Below are 19,361 nucleotides of genomic sequence, written 5' to 3' on the forward strand. Positions count from 1 at the left end.
CAGGACAGCGTGCCCTAAACCTTAATTGAATATAAGCAAGAAAATAAGTTAAAATAAATAAATGAATGAACAATGCCGACCAGTCTGTAAAAGAACACACTTAATTCACTTTTACAAGTACATGTAAACCTCATTTTGGATTCTGAAACCTACTTCACATCAATTCTCAAACAGTATGCTTCAATTACAGATTCTGGTACAAATCATTTCACTGGTAATGGCAGCTGATTTCTCTAAACCAATTAACTGAACCCGTGTTGCTAAGACAACTGTCAACTCACTGGTGATGACAGGTGATTTCTCTAAACCAATTAACTGAACTCGTGTTGCTAAGACAACTGTCAACTCACTGGTAATGGCAGCTATTTCTCTAAACCAATTAACTAAACCCGTGTTGCTAAGACAACTGTCAACTCACTGGTAATGGCAGCTATTTCTCTAAACCAATTAACTGAACCTGTGTTGCTAAGACAACTGTCAACTCGCTGGTAATGGCAGCTGATTTCTCTAAACCAATTAACTGAACCCGTGTTGCTAAGACAACTGTCAACTCGCTGGTAATGGCAGCTGATTTCTCTAAACCAATTAACTGAACTCGTGTTGCTAAGACAACTGTCAACTCGCTGGTAATGGCAGCTGATTTCTCTAAACCAATTAACTGAACTCGTGTTGCTAAGACAACTGTCAACTCACTGGTAATGGCAGCTGATTTCTCTAAACCAATTAACTGAACCTGTGTTACTAAGACAACTGTCAACTCGCTGGTAATGTCAGCTGATTTCTCTAAACCAATTAACTGAACTCGTGTTGCTAAGACAACTGTCAACTCGCTGGTAATGGCAGCTGATTTCTCTAAACCAATTAACTGAACTCGTGTTGCTAAGACAACTGTCAACTCACTGGTAATGGCCAGGCCACCCGATGGAAGCTGCTGAAAGCGGCCGGTTGAGTCGAGAGGCTTCCCATCGCCTCTTCTCCAGATTATCTTAGGAGGCGGAATTCCCGTGGCTTCACATTCCAGGGATCCGTTCTTCTCAATTTCTATACCCACGTTACCCGGAGGAATGAAAATAGTTGGTGGAGCTAGACAAAAATACATGCAGAAAAAATAATGTTATATAGAGAATAATACATGAATGGCCGTTAGATGCCATTTATCTCACAACGAGATGTTTTAAAATGTATCTAACCAAAAATAATGCATGGTGTTCTCACCAACTGGTGTTTAAGAAAATATTTTAATGAGATCATAACAAAATATGTATTAATGCCTTCATAATAGTTGAATTTTTTCATATGAATATTATTCCTATCATTAAAAAACGGACATCTTACTATTATAATCTTCAGCTTCAAAGTTACACTCATCACGTAATTGAAATAAATAAGAATTCTGTGGTATTAAATGTGTCAACTACCGTAAAATGTTTCGGAGCACTGTGATAAACATGCAAAACTTTAATGTTAAACTTTAATGCCAAAGTTTACACTGCTGCTGCCGTTGGAAATGCAATACCTGTATCTTACCATTTTATTCTGTACAGGTGAGACTAAACGAGCACAAACTGAATGATTTCTTATAACTGCTTAAATATAAACAAGATTCGTTCTTTAAATACTAAAATATTTTAAAGTTTAGCATAAGTGTTTTTAAAAATAATCAGACTGTCATAACTTATCCAGGAAATATATATATTTGGGGGGGGGGGTTTGGGGGGAGGAGGGGATTAAGGGAAAAAGGGGGGAAAAGGACATGGACCAACTAGTGAAAATGGCAACCCAATAAAAAAAAAATTAAAAAGGAAAGAAAAAAGAAGCACTGGAATATATTTAGGGAGGCAGGTGCCCTGGTCCCTCCACCTTGGATCTGCCCCTGTATGTTGTAATAACTGCAATAGCAAACATTAGACTCACATCCCACTTTGAGGATGACCTTGGCCTGGTCACGTCCGGCCTCGTTGGTGGCCACACACCGATACTCCCCTTCATCAGCTTCCTCTACGTTGCTGATGATCAGCTGGCCAGACCGCGTCACGTCCACGTTGTACGCCGCTTGCAGCTGATCAACGTACAAACAGACAAGGAAGGAATTGAATGTAACAACACCTCAGTGTATTTGAAACTACTAATTGATCACCATCATGCTTGACATAGAAAAATTATACCAGACCCTAATTGAAGGGTACGAACGAGCTCAGCATTTCAGCTTGATTTATAATTGAATTGGGTTTACATTTACCTCTAAAAACCTACATTATATATTGTTGTCATGGCATGGCACGTTTAAGAGAAAACAAAATTGTGTTACGTAACGCTGTTCAATGCACCCCCCCCCCACCCCTTGTAATGCCACATAATGCTTGGACTTACACACCCCACCCCCTAAACGTTAGGTAATATTTGAATGGCCCCATATAAGCATCTGGTTAAAATGAATGAATTCTTTCCACGTTTAAAGAACTGCTTGTCTTAAATCTTATTAATATAATAGAAAAACTGATGCCATATAACCATAAATAAAATGTGTTGAGTGTGTCGTTAAATAAAACATTTCCTTCCTATTAGAAAAAATATCAACCTGTTTAAGTCTTAGTTCCATCTGAAAAACTCCCAGAAATTGATACATGTATGCCTTTTATTTCCATAAAATATTTTGAAATAAACATTAAAAAGCAAAATGATTCCAGTATTAATATGAAGATGTTTCTTACCTTTCTCTCACCTCTGTACCATGTTATTTCTGGGTAGGGAATACCATCAGCATTACAGTACAAGACTGCCTTGTCGCCAGTGGCAACCAGCATGCGCCGCTCATACTGTCTAATGTTAGGAGCCTCTGGATAAATAAAAAATAATTTGCATAAATACATCTTGCATATCAAAAGTAACTAGAAGAAAAGCCACTTTGTATAATAATTTAAATTGGGGTGTAACTACCCAGGACGGTGACGATACGATATATATCATGTTACAGACCCAGGCCCTAATCTTGCCGGCCAAATGAGCTTTTTTTTCCGCCAAAAGTCGGCTCAAATCGCCGAGTTATTAGCAGTAGTGAGAAGTCAAAGTCGCCATAAGATTTTGGACCTTATCCGATTTCAAAAACAAAATTACACAACAGATGTCAAAACCTCGACTTGTTTGTTGTCATAGCTCACTTGGCACCTTGTGGCCGTATGTGGGTCCATGTTTTTATTTTGGCACTAGACTGTATCCTCAGTAATCAAGAACCGGCCTATTAACGGCAAATGGTTTCTGTGCATGTGCACTGGGATGTACGATTGATTTGATGAAATAATGTTGTTAAATTTATTATCAAAATCAACCAACAAATGTTAATACTCATGCCAGTTTCTGTTGTGAAGATATTAAATACATGTCATAGTCTAATGCTAACATTCTTGAGATACACTTGTAAACCGATTTTTTCAAAGTGATGCGTGTTGCACCGTGTGCTGTGACCAGTCAAGCATTGTTAATCCTTGGTCACATTCATTTCGGTAATGCCAAAATATACTAATTAATACTTTAATTTTAACATAACAGCACCTATTCAACTACTGAATAATATAATGTTTTTAATATAAAATATAACTCTTTTAAAATTTTATTACAGGAAGTAGTATTTTATACTGAAATATTACGACTAGAACCGAGTATAAGATTCAGAATTTTTCCAATTGAAGGCAGAAACTGGCGAAACGTTATGAAATGTACCGATAAATGGTCACTTTGCCTATTTTTTATCAAACTTCTCCCCTTTCTCTTGGGAAGGGAGAAGTCACTTCTACTTTTTCAATTCTAGATTAGGTCCTGTAGACCTGACGATACTTTAAGTATTGTAATATAAAATCAGTATTAAAATAATGCTATATTGTTGGTCTAGAATTAAAACATTGAAAACAAATTTATATTCTGAATTTTAATTTTTTAAGTCTCGATACAATGGTGCATGAATCAAGACTTGTATCATGGGCTGAAATATTGTAGAGCTATTAGTTATCAATTGTAAAAGTCCCAGTTTAAGCCATGACTCATACCTATGTAAGTAAGAGGTGACAGGGCTATGTGTTCCCCGGCTATGTGTTTAGTTGTATAAGACACATACCTATGTAAGTAAGACGTGACAGGGCTATGTGTTCCCCGGCTATGTGTTTAGTTGTATAAGACACATACCTATGTAAGTAAGACGTGACAGGGCTATGTCTTCCCCGGCTATGTGTTTAGTTGTATAAGACACATACCTATGTAAGTAAGACGTGACAGGGCTATGTGTTCCCCGGCTATGTGTTTAGTTGTATAAGACACATACCTATGTAAGTAAGACGTGACAGGGCTATGTCTTCCCCGGCTATGTGTTTAGTTGTATAAGACACATACCTATGTAAGTAAGACGTGACAGGGCTATGTGTTCCCCGGCTATGTGTTTAGTTGTATAAGACACATACCTATGTAAGTAAGACGTGACAGGGCTATGTGTTCCCCGGCTATGTGTTTAGTTGTATAAGACACATACCTATGTAAGTAAGACGTGACAGGGCTATGTGTTCCCCGGCTATGTGTTTAGTTGTATAAGACACATACCTATGTAAGTAAGACGTGACAGGGCTATGTGTTCCCCGGCTATGTGTTTAGTTGTATAAGACACATACCTATGTAAGTAAGACGTGACAGGGCTATGTGTTCCCCGGCTATGTGTTTAGTTGTATAAGACACATACCTATGTAAGTAAGACGTGACAGGGCTATGTGTTCCCCGCTATGTGTTTAGTTGTATAAGACACATACCTATGTAAGTAAGACGTGACAGGGCTATGTGTTCCCCGGCTATGTTTTAGTTGTATAAGACACATACCTATGTAAGTAAGACGTGACAGGGCTATGTGTTCCCCGGCTATGTGTTTAGTTGTATAAGACACATACCTATGTAAGTAAGACGTGACAGGGCTATGTGTTCCCCGGCTATGTGTTTAGTTGTATAAGACACATACCTATGTAAGTAAGACGTGACAGGGCTATGTGTTCCCCGGCCATGTTTTTAGTTGTATAAGACACATACCTATGTAAGTAAGACGTGACAGGGCTATGTGTTCCCCGGCTATGTGTTTAGTTGTATAAGACACATACCTATGTAAGTAAGACCTGACAGGGCTATGTGTTCCCCGGCTATGTGTTTAGTTGTATAAGACACATACCTATGTAAGTAAGACGTGACAGGGCTATGTGTTCCCCGGCTATGTGTTTAGTTGTATAAGACACATACCTATGTAAGTAAGACGTGACAGGGCTATGTGTTCCCCGGCTATGTGTTTAGTTGTATAAGACACATACCTATGTAAGTAAGACGTGACAGGGCTATGTGTTCCCCGGCTATGTGTTTAGTTGTATAAGACACATACCTATGTAAGTAAGACGTGACAGGGCTATGTGTTCCCCGGCTATGTGTTTAGTTGTATAAGACACATACCTATGTAAGTAAGACGTGACAGGGCTATGTGTTCCCCGGCTATGTGTTTAGTTGTATAAGACACATACCTATGTAAGTAAGACAGGGCTAAGACACATACCTATGTAAGTAAGACGTGACAGGGCTATGTGTTCCCCGGCTATGTGTTTAGTTGTATAAGACACATACCTATGTAAGTAAGACGTGACAGGGCTATGTGTTCCCCGGCTATGTGTTTAGTTGTATAAGACACATACCTATGTAAGTAAGACCTGACAGGGCTATGTGTTCCCCGGCTATGTGTTTAGTTGTATAAGACACATACCTATGTAAGTAAGACGTGACAGGGCTATGTGTTCCCCGGCTATGTGTTTAGTTGTATAAGACACATACCTATGTAAGTAAGACGTGACAGGGCTATGTGTTCCCCGGCTATGTGTTTAGTTGTATAAGACACATACCTATGTAAGTAAGACACATACCTATGTGACAGGGCTATGTGTTCCCCGGCTATGTGTTTAGTTGTATAAGACACATACCTATGTAAGTAAGACCTGACAGGGCTATGTGTTCCCCGGCTATGTGTTTAGTTGTATAAGACACATACCTATGTAAGTAAGACGTGACAGGGCTATGTGTTCCCCGGCTATGTGTTTAGTTGTATAAGACACATACCTATGTAAGTAAGACGTGACAGGGCTATGTGTTCCCCGGCTATGTGTTTAGTTGTATAAGACACATACCTATGTAAGTAAGACGTGACAGGGCTATGTGTTCCCCGGCTATGTGTTTAGTTGTATAAGACACATACCTATGTAAGTAAGACGTGACAGGGCTATGTGTTCCCCGGCTATGTGTTTAGTTGTATAAGACACATACCTATGTAAGTAAGACGTGACAGGGCTATGTGTTCCCCGGCTATGTGTTTAGTTGTATAAGACACATACCTATGTAAGTAAGACGTGACAGGGCTATGTGTTCCCCGGCTATGTGTTTAGTTGTATAAGACACATACCTATGTAAGTAAGACGTGACAGGGCTATGTGTTCCCCGGCTATGTGTTTAGTTGTATAAGACACATACCTATGTAAGTAAGACCTGACAGGGCTATGTGTTCCCCGGCTATGTGTTTAGTTGTATAAGACACATACCTATGTAAGTAAGACCTGACAGGGCTATGTGTTCCCCGGCTATGTGTTTAGTTGTATAAGACACATACCTATGTAAGTAAGACCTGACAGGGCTATGTGTTCCCCGGCTATGTGTTTAGTTGTATAAGACACATACCTATGTAAGTAAGACCTGACAGGGCTATGTGTTCCCCGGCTATGTGTTTAGTTGTATAAGACACATACCTATGTAAGACACATAATGTACCTGACAGGGCTATGTGTTCCCCGGCTATGTGTTTAGTTGTATAAGACACATACCTATGTAAGTAAGACGTGACAGGGCTATGTGTTCCCCGGCTATGTGTTTAGTTGTATAAGACACATACCTATGTAAGTAAGACGTGACAGGGCTATGTGTTCCCCGGCTATGTGTTTAGTTGTATAAGACACATACCTATGTAAGTAAGACGTGACAGGGCTATGTGTTCCCCGGCTATGTGTTTAGTTGTATAAGACACATACCTATGTAAGTAAGACGTGACAGGGCTATGTGTTCCCCGGCTATGTGTTTAGTTGTATAAGACACATACCTATGTAAGTAAGACGTGACAGGGCTATGTGTTCCCCGGCTATGTGTTTAGTTGTATAAGACACATACCTATGTAAGTAAGACCTGACAGGGCTATGTGTTCCCCGGCTATGTGTTTAGTTGTATAAGACACATACCTATGTAAGTAAGACGTGACAGGGCTATGTGTTCCCCGGCTATGTGTTTAGTTGTATAAGACACATACCTATGTAAGTAAGACGTGACAGGGCTATGTGTTCCCCGGCTATGTGTTTAGTTGTATAAGACTCATACCTAAGTAAGACGTGACAGGGCTATGTGTTCCCCGGCTATGTGTTTAGTTGTATAAGACACATACCTATGTAAGTAAGACGTGACAGGGCTATGTGTTCCCCGGCTATGTGTTTAGTTGTATAAGACACATACCTATGTAAGTAAGACGTGACAGGGCTATGTGTTCCCCGGCTATGTGTTTAGTTGTATAAGACACATACCTATGTAAGTAAGACGTGACAGGGCTATGTGTTCCCCGGCTATGTGTTTAGTTGTATAAGGCACATACCTATGTAAGTAAGACCTGACAGGGCTATGTGTTCCCCGGCTATGTGTTTAGTTGTATAAGACACATACCTATGTAAGTAAGACGTGACAGGGCTATGTGATCCCCGGCTATGTGTTTAGTTGTATAAGACACATACCTATGTAAGTAAGACGTGACAGGGCTATGTGTTCCCCGGCTATGTGTTTAGTTGTATAAGACACATACCTATGTAAGTAAGACGTGACAGGGCTATATCTTCCCCGGCCATGTTTTTAGCCAGACACTCATAGTTTCCTCCATCAGCCCTCTGGATGTTCCGGATTGTAAGGACCCCGTTATGGTAGAACATTCGATCGGTGGGGACGATGAACTTCCCGCCCTGCAGCCAGGTGTATGTGGGCTCCGGATAGCCATCAGCGACGCAGGTGATGTTAACGTGCTGGCCAACCACAAAGTTCTGCTGTACCGGAATCGTTCTTGCTAACGGTGTCTCTAACAGAAAACAAAAACAAGTCTGTGTTAAAGTGATCATGAAAAATCACAACATATAGTGTATCAATCACAAAGTTCTGCTGTACTGGAATCATTCTTGCTAATGGTGTCTCGAACAGAAAACAAAAACAAGTCTGTGTTCCAGTAATCTCGAAAAAATCACAACATATAGCAATTTCAGAAATGACTTTCCAATTTTTTCTTTTATAATTACAAGTAGGTTGATATTTTTCAATATTAAGCTCTTGATATTATGACATTTTGTACAATATTTTTTTCTTCCACAGTAACTACATAGAAAGAAGTTATGCAATCTTTACCAGACAGTAGTTTATTTTAGCTCATGTTTTACCACATTTAGTGTAAATATTCACAAATAAAGCAAATGTGCCTTTTACAGGCATCAATATAAGCAGTGTGGTAAGCAATGTATAGGTTACCATAAATTGTGGCTTTGATGTAACCTATTATGTTTTATTACTGCACATCACTGTTTTTGTACTGATTCTCATACATGTTTTATTACTGCACATCACTGTTTTTGTACTGATTCTCATACATGTTTTATTACTGCACATCACTGTTTTTGTACTGATTCTCATACATGTTTTATTACTGCACATCACTGGTTTTGTACTGATTCTCATACATGTTTTATTACTGCACATCACTGGTTTTGTACTGATTCTCATACATGTTTTATTACTGCACATCACTGGTTTTGTACTGATTCTCATACATGTTTTATTACTGCACATCACTGGTTTTGTACTGATTCTCATACATGTTTTATTACTGCACATCACTGGTTTGTACTGATTCTCATACATGTTTTATTACTGCACATCACTGGTTTGTACTGATTCTCATACATGTTTTATTACTGCACATCACTGGTTTGTACTGATTCTCATACATGTTTTATTACTGCACATCACTGTTTTTGTACTGATTCTCATACATGTTTTATTACTGCACATCACTGTTTTTGTACTGATTCTCATACATATACATAATTCAAATTTAGGCGTGTAGTTTTTGTTTAAAAAGATTTTGGGGGAAATGATGCACCGTTCTCGACCTTCTTGATATGTCGTAACCTGAACGACCATTCTTGACTTATTTCAATGCCTGATTTTATCCTGGAAACATTGTGATCTGAGTAGGAATAGATTTTCTTACCCTGCAGCCTGAGAAAGACTTTAGCCTCGGATGAGCCACCTTCATTGCTTGCTTTACACATGTACATCCCTTCATCCTGCCTCTGGGCATTTCTTGAAAAATCACAGAGTTTATTCTTGTACTCATTGTAAATTTTAAAAATGCCAACTCCAAACTGATGCAACAATCAACATTTGAGCACACAGAAATATGATATTTCAATGTCAAGTCCTTATAATAATGTTAAAACACATTCCTTGCATCTCTGAATTTGAGAAAAATCATTGAGTTCAAGTAAATGATGCCAAATAATATAGTAAGGATACAAAGACACCTAAAACGAAATTCTGCTATAAAAGCATTAATCCATTTTAATCAATGGTTTTAACAAAAACTTCATCTGTGCAGTTACCAAAGTCATATAGTTAGCTTTACCAAATCAACTTTTTTTTATATGAAAAAAGAAAATGGTTTGTATCTGGCTACAGTAGTCAGTATACCTGATAAACAAGGACCCAGTCAGTATACCTGATAAACAAGGACTCATTGACTACAGTAGTCAGTATACTTGATAAACAAGGACCCAGTCAGTATACCTGATAAACAAGGACCCGGTCAGTATACCTGATAAACAAGGACCCGGTCAGTATACCTGATAAACAAGGACCCAGACAGTATACCTGATAAACAAGGACCCAGACAATATACCTGATAAACAAGGACCCGGTCAGTATACCTGATAAACAAGGACCCAGACAATATACCTGATAAACAAGGACCCGGTTGGTATACCTGATAAACAAGGACCCTGTCAGTATACCTGATAAACAAGGACCCAGACAATATACCTGATAAACAAGGACCCGTTGGAGAGGATTCGAATGCGAGGATCCAGGTGACCGTAGCCGAACCTGCCCGGGGTGATCCACGACATGTTGAACTCAACGATGCTGTACGCATGACAGGTCAAGATGGCGTCATCTCCAGGCAACACAGACACATTTGCTGTCTTCGAGATCACGGGGGGAGGGTCTGAGGAAGATAAATTATCAATTTATTATTCACCAGTCACTCTACTGTTTAAAAAGTCATCATTATTTTGTATGATTAAATTTGAATCATACTTGCTAATGATAACACTAAAAGTTCATACTTTATTTGGAATTACTTTTGGTCAATAAAAAATAACGCTCAATAAGACAACTTGCCCATAAAAAATGACGTCATCAGATATGACGTTCCCTGACAACATATTTTTTACATTCATCAAGAAATAAACAAACTCCTATTGCTACGTCTGGACCAATGGGATGACATTATATTGTAATGAATGTAACGCTAATTTAATTATTAGTTGGTATCTGCTATCAGTGAAAATAAGAGGGGTATAAATTTTGCGACCTGAGGTTGGGCCCGAATGATGCAACATTTTGACAGCTGCTTATTTAAATAATCAATTACTAGTTATAATTTTTATTACTAATGTTCATCAACTGCCCAATTCTTTTCTAATCTTTAAGATCGGTCTTTTCTTCTCATTGTAATAGCACCTTCTGTCAACAATGATCACCACAATCTATATACACTAGATGTAACTCATACTATACTTGTAAAATTTACATACGATGTGCTGGCCTTACACTGGGCTTTCATCACCTCCCACCCCCACAATGTAGATAGTCACTTCTATGTTAAGTGACAAAGATGGCGACAACCAGTGCAGTTGTATTTATAGAATTCATCTTAAGCACAATATTTAGCTTGATGTGTGTACAGTAGTCAATTGGACCTGACAGTAAACAGATCGTTGTGAAGTGCGGCATTGGGTAAGTACAAAGTAGGCAGTCGGCAGTACAGATCAAAAGGGGAGAAATGATCATAATGATCAAAACTGTTAAAAAGGCCTTGCTTATTACATTATAGATTTAGTCATTTCTATATTGGGTTATACATATAACAATAACATATAAAATCCTTATTGTGTAATCTTTATAAACTATACAGTGTAAGCGAAAACAACCAGCATACCACTGATGTCGAGATACGTCTTGGTGACTGCGTATCCAGCGATGTTAGAAGCATTGCAGTAGTAGTCACCTTCCGAATTAGCGCCTGCTCGCGGGATCTCCAGGGTTGCATTCGCAGAATCGCTGAAACACGAACAGTCAAGAAACACCAATTACACAGTCCATTTAACCCGTCAATGTGGAAAGTATTAGTATATATGTCAATAACGAAAATGATCAACAATTTCAAAATATTTTGTTCTTTGTTTAAAAATATATAAAAAGCATTTGTTTTTTCAACAAGAATCCAGAAATAATTTTTTTATAATATTCCCGTAAATAAAAAATGCATGCATTTATTGAGATTCCAGTATTAATCTAAGGATAAAAGCAAGCATCTAGACTGACTTTTACCATTCAGGCAAAATTTATTAAAACTATTATTTACTTGTTTAAAATTATAACTAAATTATTTATTAGAATCAAATTGTGAATTCATCAGTTATTTAGCACACTGTAAAGAATCCAAGATAACTAATTTATGGATTCTCATGAATTTTCAAAATGTAAAGCTGCAGGAATTCCACTGGATTGTGGTATAATTTAACAATGTGGCCTGTGTACAGAACTTTGAATTTGAGATATAAACTACAAGGCTATAATTTTTTTAATGAAAATCAAGCTTCATATGCTTAATACTCACTCTGTGTGTGTGTGTGTGTGTGTGTGTGTGTGTGTGTGTGTGTGTGTGTACGTGTACGTGTGTGTGTGACAGGATCCACCTGTGAATCCGCCTATGTACACATGATAATGATACCATGTTTCATATTCTCAATAGTCACTCTGTGTGTGTGTGTGTGTGTGCATGCATGCGTACGTGTGTGTGTAACAGGATCCGCCTGTGAATCCGCCTATGTACACATGATAATGATACCATGTTTCATATTCTCAACAGTCACTCTGTGTGTGTGTGTGTGTGTGTGTGCATGCATGTGTACGTGTGTGTGTGTGACAGGATCCGCCTGTGAATCCGCCTATGCACACATGATAATGATACCAAGTTTCATATTCTCAATACTCACAAGTAGGTAAAATGAATAAAATACACCAATCATAATTAATGAAATCATCTTTCATATTCTCAGTACTGAAAATGTCAAGTCTGGTGTGCTCAATACTCACAAGTAGTTCACCTCGTAACCTTGCTGTTTCCCATCCCGGAACCAGCGGACTGCGTACGGCACAAGACTATTGACCATGCACGTCAACACGGCTGTCTGGTCAAAGAAACCCTGCGTCAGGTCCACCATGTACACGGTGGGGGCCGTCGGGATCCGTGGGCTGATGGCGGTGGGGGTCGTGCGTCTCAGAACAAACCCTTCTTCATCGATACCATCAACCTATTCAAAACAGAGGAGGTAAACATCAACCATTCAGGGTTAGCTAAGGGTGTATAGGCAATTTCGCCAAATTATCTATTAAACTTCACAAAATTTAAATAAAAACACCATTATTTTCAACAAAATAACAATGACTACATGAAATTCATTCGCCAAATCAAAATAAAATTTGCCAGTGTGTTTAAAATTTTATTTTATACAATTTTGATGAAGATCAATACAAATGTCCATTGATCTGTCCATCCATTTCTGTTCAAATCAGTGGTGTCTAAATTAGTTTAAAAAGTTTTTAAATTTAATATTTATTTGAGAAATATTAATTTATTAATTACTAATAAAAGGAAATCTGAAATGCTATCATCATACCATTACAACCATCTCATTATCTATCTCCTTTAGATTCTGTCTTGTGCAAAGATACAATATTGAATATGTTAACAGTTTTATCATTCAGATTAAGTTATGCTTCTCTAGATCTAAGGTCAGCTTAAAACATCGAGTCTCAAAACTGAAGCTACACCTACAATTAGTTAAAACTGCCCAAGCAGCAAGCATGGATGTAATCTACATTAAAATGACACTCGCCCAAAGAAGTAGGCTTCCAATTTACCCGTAAATGGCTGCTTAATACAAATTAAATTGTAACAACATTTATCTATGTGATAAAAAACCTGCAACAGCAGCATGCCTTCAATTAGAAGAAGCTGTCAGATGAAGGGAACACAATTTCACTGTAACTGAACATTTAGCTATGTTTAAAAAACTCTACAGTATACCTGGAGGTAGAAGAAACCGTCTGGGGAATGAAGGAGATTTACCTTAGATGAAAGACCTCCACAAGCACCATACATGTACCTTGAGGTAGAAGCTGTCTGGAGGAATGAAGGAGATAAAAGACCTCCACAAGCACCATACCTTGAGGTAGAAGAAGCTGTCTGGGGGAATGAAGGAGATTTACCTATGTTGAAAGACCTCCACAATCACCATACCTTGAGGTAGAAGAAGCTGTCTGGGGGAATGAAGGAGATTTACCTATGTTGAAAGACCTCCACAATCACCATACCTTGAGGTAGAAGAAACCGTCTGGGGAACGAAGGAAATTTACATATTTTGAAAGACCTCCACAATCACCATACCTTGAGGTAGAAGAAGCCGTCTGAGGGAATAAAGGAGATGAAAGACCTCCACAATCACCATACCTTGAGGTAGAAGAAACCGTCTGGGGAATGAAGGAGATTTACCTTAGATGAAAGACCTCCACAAGCACCATACCTTGAGGTAGAAGAAGCTGTCTGGGGGAATGAAGGAGATTTACCTATGTTGAAAGACCTCCACAATCACCATACCTTGAGGCAGAAGAAGCCATCTGGGGGAATGAAGGAGATGAAAGTCCTCCACAATCACCATACCTTGAGGTAGAAGAAGCTGTCTTGGGGAATGAAGGAGATTTACCTATGTTGAAAGACCTTCACAATCACCATACCTTGAGATAGAAGAAGCTGTCTGGGGGAATGAAGGGATGAAAGACCTCCACAATCACCATACCTTGAGGTAGAAGAAGCCGTCTGGGGGAATGAAGGAGATGAAAGACCTCCACAATCACCATACCTTGAGGTACAAGAAACCATCTGGGGAATGAAGGAGATTTACCTTAAATGAACGACCTCCACAAGCACCATACCTTGAGGTAGAAGAAGCTGTCTGGAGGAATGAAGGAGATTTACCTATGTTGAAAGACCTCCACAATCACCATACCTTGAGGTAGAAGAAGCTGTCTGGGGGAATGAAGGATTTTTACCCATGTTGAAAGACGTCTACAAGCACTATACCTTGAGGTAGAAGAAGCTGTCTGGGGGAATGAAGGAGATTTACCTATGTTGAAAGACATCACAATCACCATACCTTGAGGTAGAAGAAGCCGTCTGGGGAAATGAAGGAGATGAAAGACCTCCACAAGCACCATACCTTGAGGTAGAAGAAGCTGTCTGGGGGAATGAAGGATTTTTACCCATGTTGAAAGACGTCTACAAGCACTATACCTTGAGGTAGAAGAAGCTGTCTGGGGGAATGAAGGAGATTTACCTATGTTGAAAGACATCACAATCACCATACCTTGAGGTAGAAGAAGCCGTCTGGGGAAATGAAGGAGATGAAAGACCTCCACAAGCACCATACCTTGAGGTAGAAGAAGCTGTCTGGGGGAATGAAGGATTTTTACCCATGTTGAAAGACGTCTACAAGCACTATACCTTGAGGTAGAAGAAGCTGTCTGGGGAATGAAGGAGATTTACCTATGTTGAAAGACATCACAATCACCATACCTTGAGGTAGAAGAAGCCGTCTGGGGAAATGAAGGAGATGAAAGACCTCCACAAGCACCATACCTTGAGGTAGAAGAAGCTGTCTGGGGAAATGAAGGAAATGAAAGACCTCCACAAGCACCATACCTTGAGGTAGAAGAAGCCGTCTGGGGAAATGAAGGAGATGAAAGACCTCCACAAGCACCATACCTTGAGGTAGAAGAAGCCGTCTGGGGAAATGAAGGAGATGAAAGACCTCCACAAGCACCATACCTTGAGGTACAAGAAACCATCTGGGGAAATGAAGGAGATGAAAGACCTCCACAAGCACCATACCTTGAGGTAGAAGAAGTTGTCTGGGGAAATGAAGGAAATGAAAGACCTCCACAAGCACCATACCTTGAGGTACAAGAAACCATCTGGGGAAATGAAGGAGATGAAAGACCTCCACAAGCACCATACCTTGAGGTAGAAGAAGCCGTCTGGGGAAATGAAGGAGATGAAAGACCTCCACAAGCACCATACCTTGAGGTAGAAGAAGCCGTCTGGGGAAATGAAGGAGATGAAAGACCTCCACAAGCACCATACCTTGAGGTAGAAGAAGCCATCTGGGGGAATGAAGGAGATTTGCCTATGTTGAAAAACCTCTACAATCACCATACCTTGAGGTAGAAGAAGCTGTCTGGGGGAATGAAGGAGGACACATTGTACAAAGCTGGGTTCAGTGGATCACGGAACACGGGGAACTCGGCTAGCTGGTTTCCCTTCAGATCGACCAGTTCCAGCTTCGTGAGAATGGCTGGCGGGCCCATGTCGGTCGAGTTGATCAGAACATGGGTAGGCACACCTGAAAAACAAAAAAATATATATACCTAGTTATTATTCACAGACTTATAAATAAACACTGGAGTAATATCAGGTTTTTTCAATACATTTTTCAGGGGAGCATGTCTCAATCTCCATATAAGTTTGCTCACCATAGTCTAGAGACCCCCCTGCAAAAATTCCTGAAACAGCATTTGATATTACACATTTCACCTATTAAACATCATGAACATTTCATATAACATGCATTTTATTAATCATCAGCTACTGGATGTCATTGTGACACAGTCTTCAAAGGAAACCGGCTACTTTGTTTTCATTAATAGTACAGGATCTTTTGTAACTACTTTCCCACAAACAGGATAACACCTACTACTGCCTTGGATATACTAGTCATGGGGTACCGGTCAGGATGGGACAAAACCCAATCAGAGAATGGGTCTGCTGAGAGGGTTTGATCCTTTGACTCAAGTATCTCAGGCGAGTGCTCTACCAACTGAGCTTGATAACACCCCTCCTGGTTTCAGACAGTTCGACAAACCATTTAAATAGGCTAAGAGTTATTCTCCAAAATGACAAAATATAGAATGCTTAGGAATAACTACCTTTCACTGGTCTCAAATTGGTTTTTGAAAAATCCTGTATCGATTTTTTAGCAAACCCGGCAGCAAAGTCTGCAGTACTAAGTCCTGTAACTCTGATTGTGTGTGGGCCTAGACTGCCAACCTCGAGCTGCCAGAGTCCGGGAGTCGGATCCTTGACGTTGTATATTAAAACATTGGAGATGTTCAGCAACTCTCTCAGTTTGTCAGTCTCCTCTTCAAAATCATCTTCACCGGGAAACACGTCCTCGTCTTTTCTCTTCAGTAGTCGGCTGCCTGCATTCACAAAAATAAACAACATAAAAGACAATCAAAACTTGACATTGCTACTGATATATATAGGTCAAGTACAGACCTCTGAGAATTGAACATTTGCGAAAACCATTTATGGGTTAATTTACACAAAAACAAATTCAGGTAACCTATTTTCATGTAACCCATCATGAACATGTAAATGATGTCATAAATTCAATGTGCGAACGAAAAATGGGTCATCCAAACTATATTTATGCAAGCTACACAGAAACGAAACTATCACTCTGGCAATTTTCAGAGGTCTGAAGTAAACTTAAAAAGCTTTGTTTTGTTTAACGACACCACTAGAGTACATTGATTTATTAATCAACGCCTACTGGATGTCAAACATTTGGTAATTTTGACAAATAGTCTTAGAGAAAAAACCTGCTACATTTTTCCATTTATAGCAAGGTATCTTTTATCTGCACCATCCCACAGACAGAATAGTAAATACCAAGGCCTTTGATATACCAGTCATGATAGATACACTGGCGGGAACATTTAATAACCCAATGTGCCCACCGACGGGAATTGATCCGACCACGCATCAAGCAAGTGCTTTACCACTGGGTTACGTCCAGTCCCCAAAGTAAAAATAGAACAAAATAACCTGTTTAGAAGCCCCATGTATTAAGCTGCAAAAAATACTACAAGGATTTGGGCGAGAACCAGTATATACGGTATACACACAAATGATGTCACTGCACAGTGTTTTATTTCTTTTCTCTGCTGATCTCATTGCAAATTTATTTCCTGCAAAATCACCCGTTTGAGAGGAAAACTGCAAAATATTAGTGTGAAAATATTTCCATTTATGATATACAATATTACCTTCAAAAGCCAGATTAACTTCAAGTGCAAATAAAAGCAGACCTCTCACCACCCAAATTAGTTGTTTCCTTTTGCATGTGACACTTAACATGCCACTGACACCCAAAGGAACAACATATGTAATTTGCCATATTTATGTTTAAAAAATGGGACGGAGAGTCTAATTACCTAAAATACAAAACAAAACAGATTTTTGAAATAGATGATTTTGAGGATATCGGAGAGGTTAGTGAAAATAAGAATATTGGGGTTACTAAGCTTAAACTGATTTTCAGAATAGAGCATTTGAGGATATCCGAGAGGCTGGTGAATATTGGGCTTACTAAGCTAAACCACTAGGCCAACAAAGAAGAAACCCGCACCAAATGGATTATGTAGGATGATTCTGGGCGACTCTCCACTGACGGACACGGTGATCTCCTGTAGTTTACTGTCAATCGGGATCGTAAACGTCTGGGTTTTCGCCTCATCTTCGTCTATAGACATCAAGTTCACCTTTCTTGCTTGAACTGTGACCCGCACAAAGTTTAATACCTGAAGTATACAACATAATAAAGTTTAATACCTGAAGTATACAACATAACAAAGTTTAATACCTGAAGTATACAACATACTAAAGTTTAATACCTGAAGTATACAACATAATAAAGTTTGATACCTGAAGTATGCAACATAATAAAGTTTGATACCTGAAGTATACAACATAATAAAGTTTGATACCTGAAGTATGCAACATAATAAAGTTTGATACCTGAAGTATACAACATAATAAAGTTTAATACCTGAAGTATACAACATAATAAAGTTTAATATACCTGAAATATACAACATAATAAAGTTTAATACCTGAAGTATACAACATAATAAAGTTTAATATCTGAAGTATACAACATAATAAAGTTTAATACCTGAAATACAACGTAACAAAGTTTAATACCTGAAGTATACAACATAATAAAGTTTAATATCTGAAGTATACAACATAACAAAGTTTAATACCTGAAGTATACAACATAATAAAGTTTAATATACCTGAAGTATACAACATAATAAAGTTTAATACCTGAAGTATACAACATAATAAAGTTTAATATCTGAAGTATACAACATAACAAAGTTTAATACCTGAAGTATACAACATAATAAAGTTTAATATACCTGAAGTATACAACATAATAAAGTTTAATATACCTGAAGTATACAACATAATAAAGTTTAATACCTGAAGTATACAACATAATAAAGTTTAATACCTGAAGTATACAACATAATAAAGTTTAATACCTGAAGTATACAACATAATAAAGTTTAATACCTGAAGTATACAACGTAACAAAGTTTAATATACCTGAAGTATACAACATAATAAAGTTTAATACCTGAAGTATACAACATAATAAAGTTTAATACCTGAAGTATACAACATAATAAAGTTTAATATACCTGAAGTATACAACATAATAAAGTTTAATACCTGAAGTATACAACATAATAAAGTTTAATACCTGAAGTATACAACATAATAAAGTTTAATACCTGAAGTATATAACATAACAAAGTTTAATACCTGAAGTATACAACATAATAAAGTTTAATATATATGAAGTATACAACATAATAAAGTTTAATACCTGAAGTATACAACATAATAAAGTTTAATACCTGAAGTATACAACATAATAAAGTTTAATATACCTTAAGTATACAACATAATAAAGTTTAATACCTGAAGTATACAACATAATAAAGTTTAATACCTGAAGTATACAACATAATAAAGT

The 19,361-nt window shown here is 38.1% G+C and overlaps 1 protein-coding gene across 1 annotated transcript in view; it reads right to left on the reverse strand.

The window, feature by feature from the left end:
* LOC121382926 (hemicentin-1-like) overlaps positions 1–19,361 on the reverse strand; it is a 140,748-nt gene that overhangs the window by 95,754 nt on the left and 25,633 nt on the right. The window contains exons 4-17 of the mRNA XM_041512607.1: positions 17,943–18,114; positions 16,456–16,680; positions 15,688–15,872; positions 14,944–15,656; positions 14,209–14,353; positions 13,789–13,881; positions 12,508–12,725; positions 11,348–11,469; positions 10,168–10,351; positions 9,341–9,432; positions 7,892–8,158; positions 2,712–2,836; positions 1,915–2,059; positions 445–1,083 (exon numbers count right to left, since the gene is read on the reverse strand). Coding sequence (XP_041368541.1) covers positions 445–1,083; positions 1,915–2,059; positions 2,712–2,836; positions 7,892–8,158; positions 9,341–9,432; positions 10,168–10,351; positions 11,348–11,469; positions 12,508–12,725; positions 13,789–13,881; positions 14,209–14,353; positions 14,944–15,656; positions 15,688–15,872; positions 16,456–16,680; positions 17,943–18,114 — 3,325 coding nt within the window. The remainder of the gene's footprint in view (positions 1–444; positions 1,084–1,914; positions 2,060–2,711; positions 2,837–7,891; positions 8,159–9,340; positions 9,433–10,167; positions 10,352–11,347; positions 11,470–12,507; positions 12,726–13,788; positions 13,882–14,208; positions 14,354–14,943; positions 15,657–15,687; positions 15,873–16,455; positions 16,681–17,942; positions 18,115–19,361) is intronic.

The sequence above is a fragment of the Gigantopelta aegis genome, chromosome 10, assembly GCF_016097555.1.
Source record: "Gigantopelta aegis isolate Gae_Host chromosome 10, Gae_host_genome, whole genome shotgun sequence".
Taxonomy (NCBI): domain Eukaryota; kingdom Metazoa; phylum Mollusca; class Gastropoda; order Neomphalida; family Peltospiridae; genus Gigantopelta; species Gigantopelta aegis.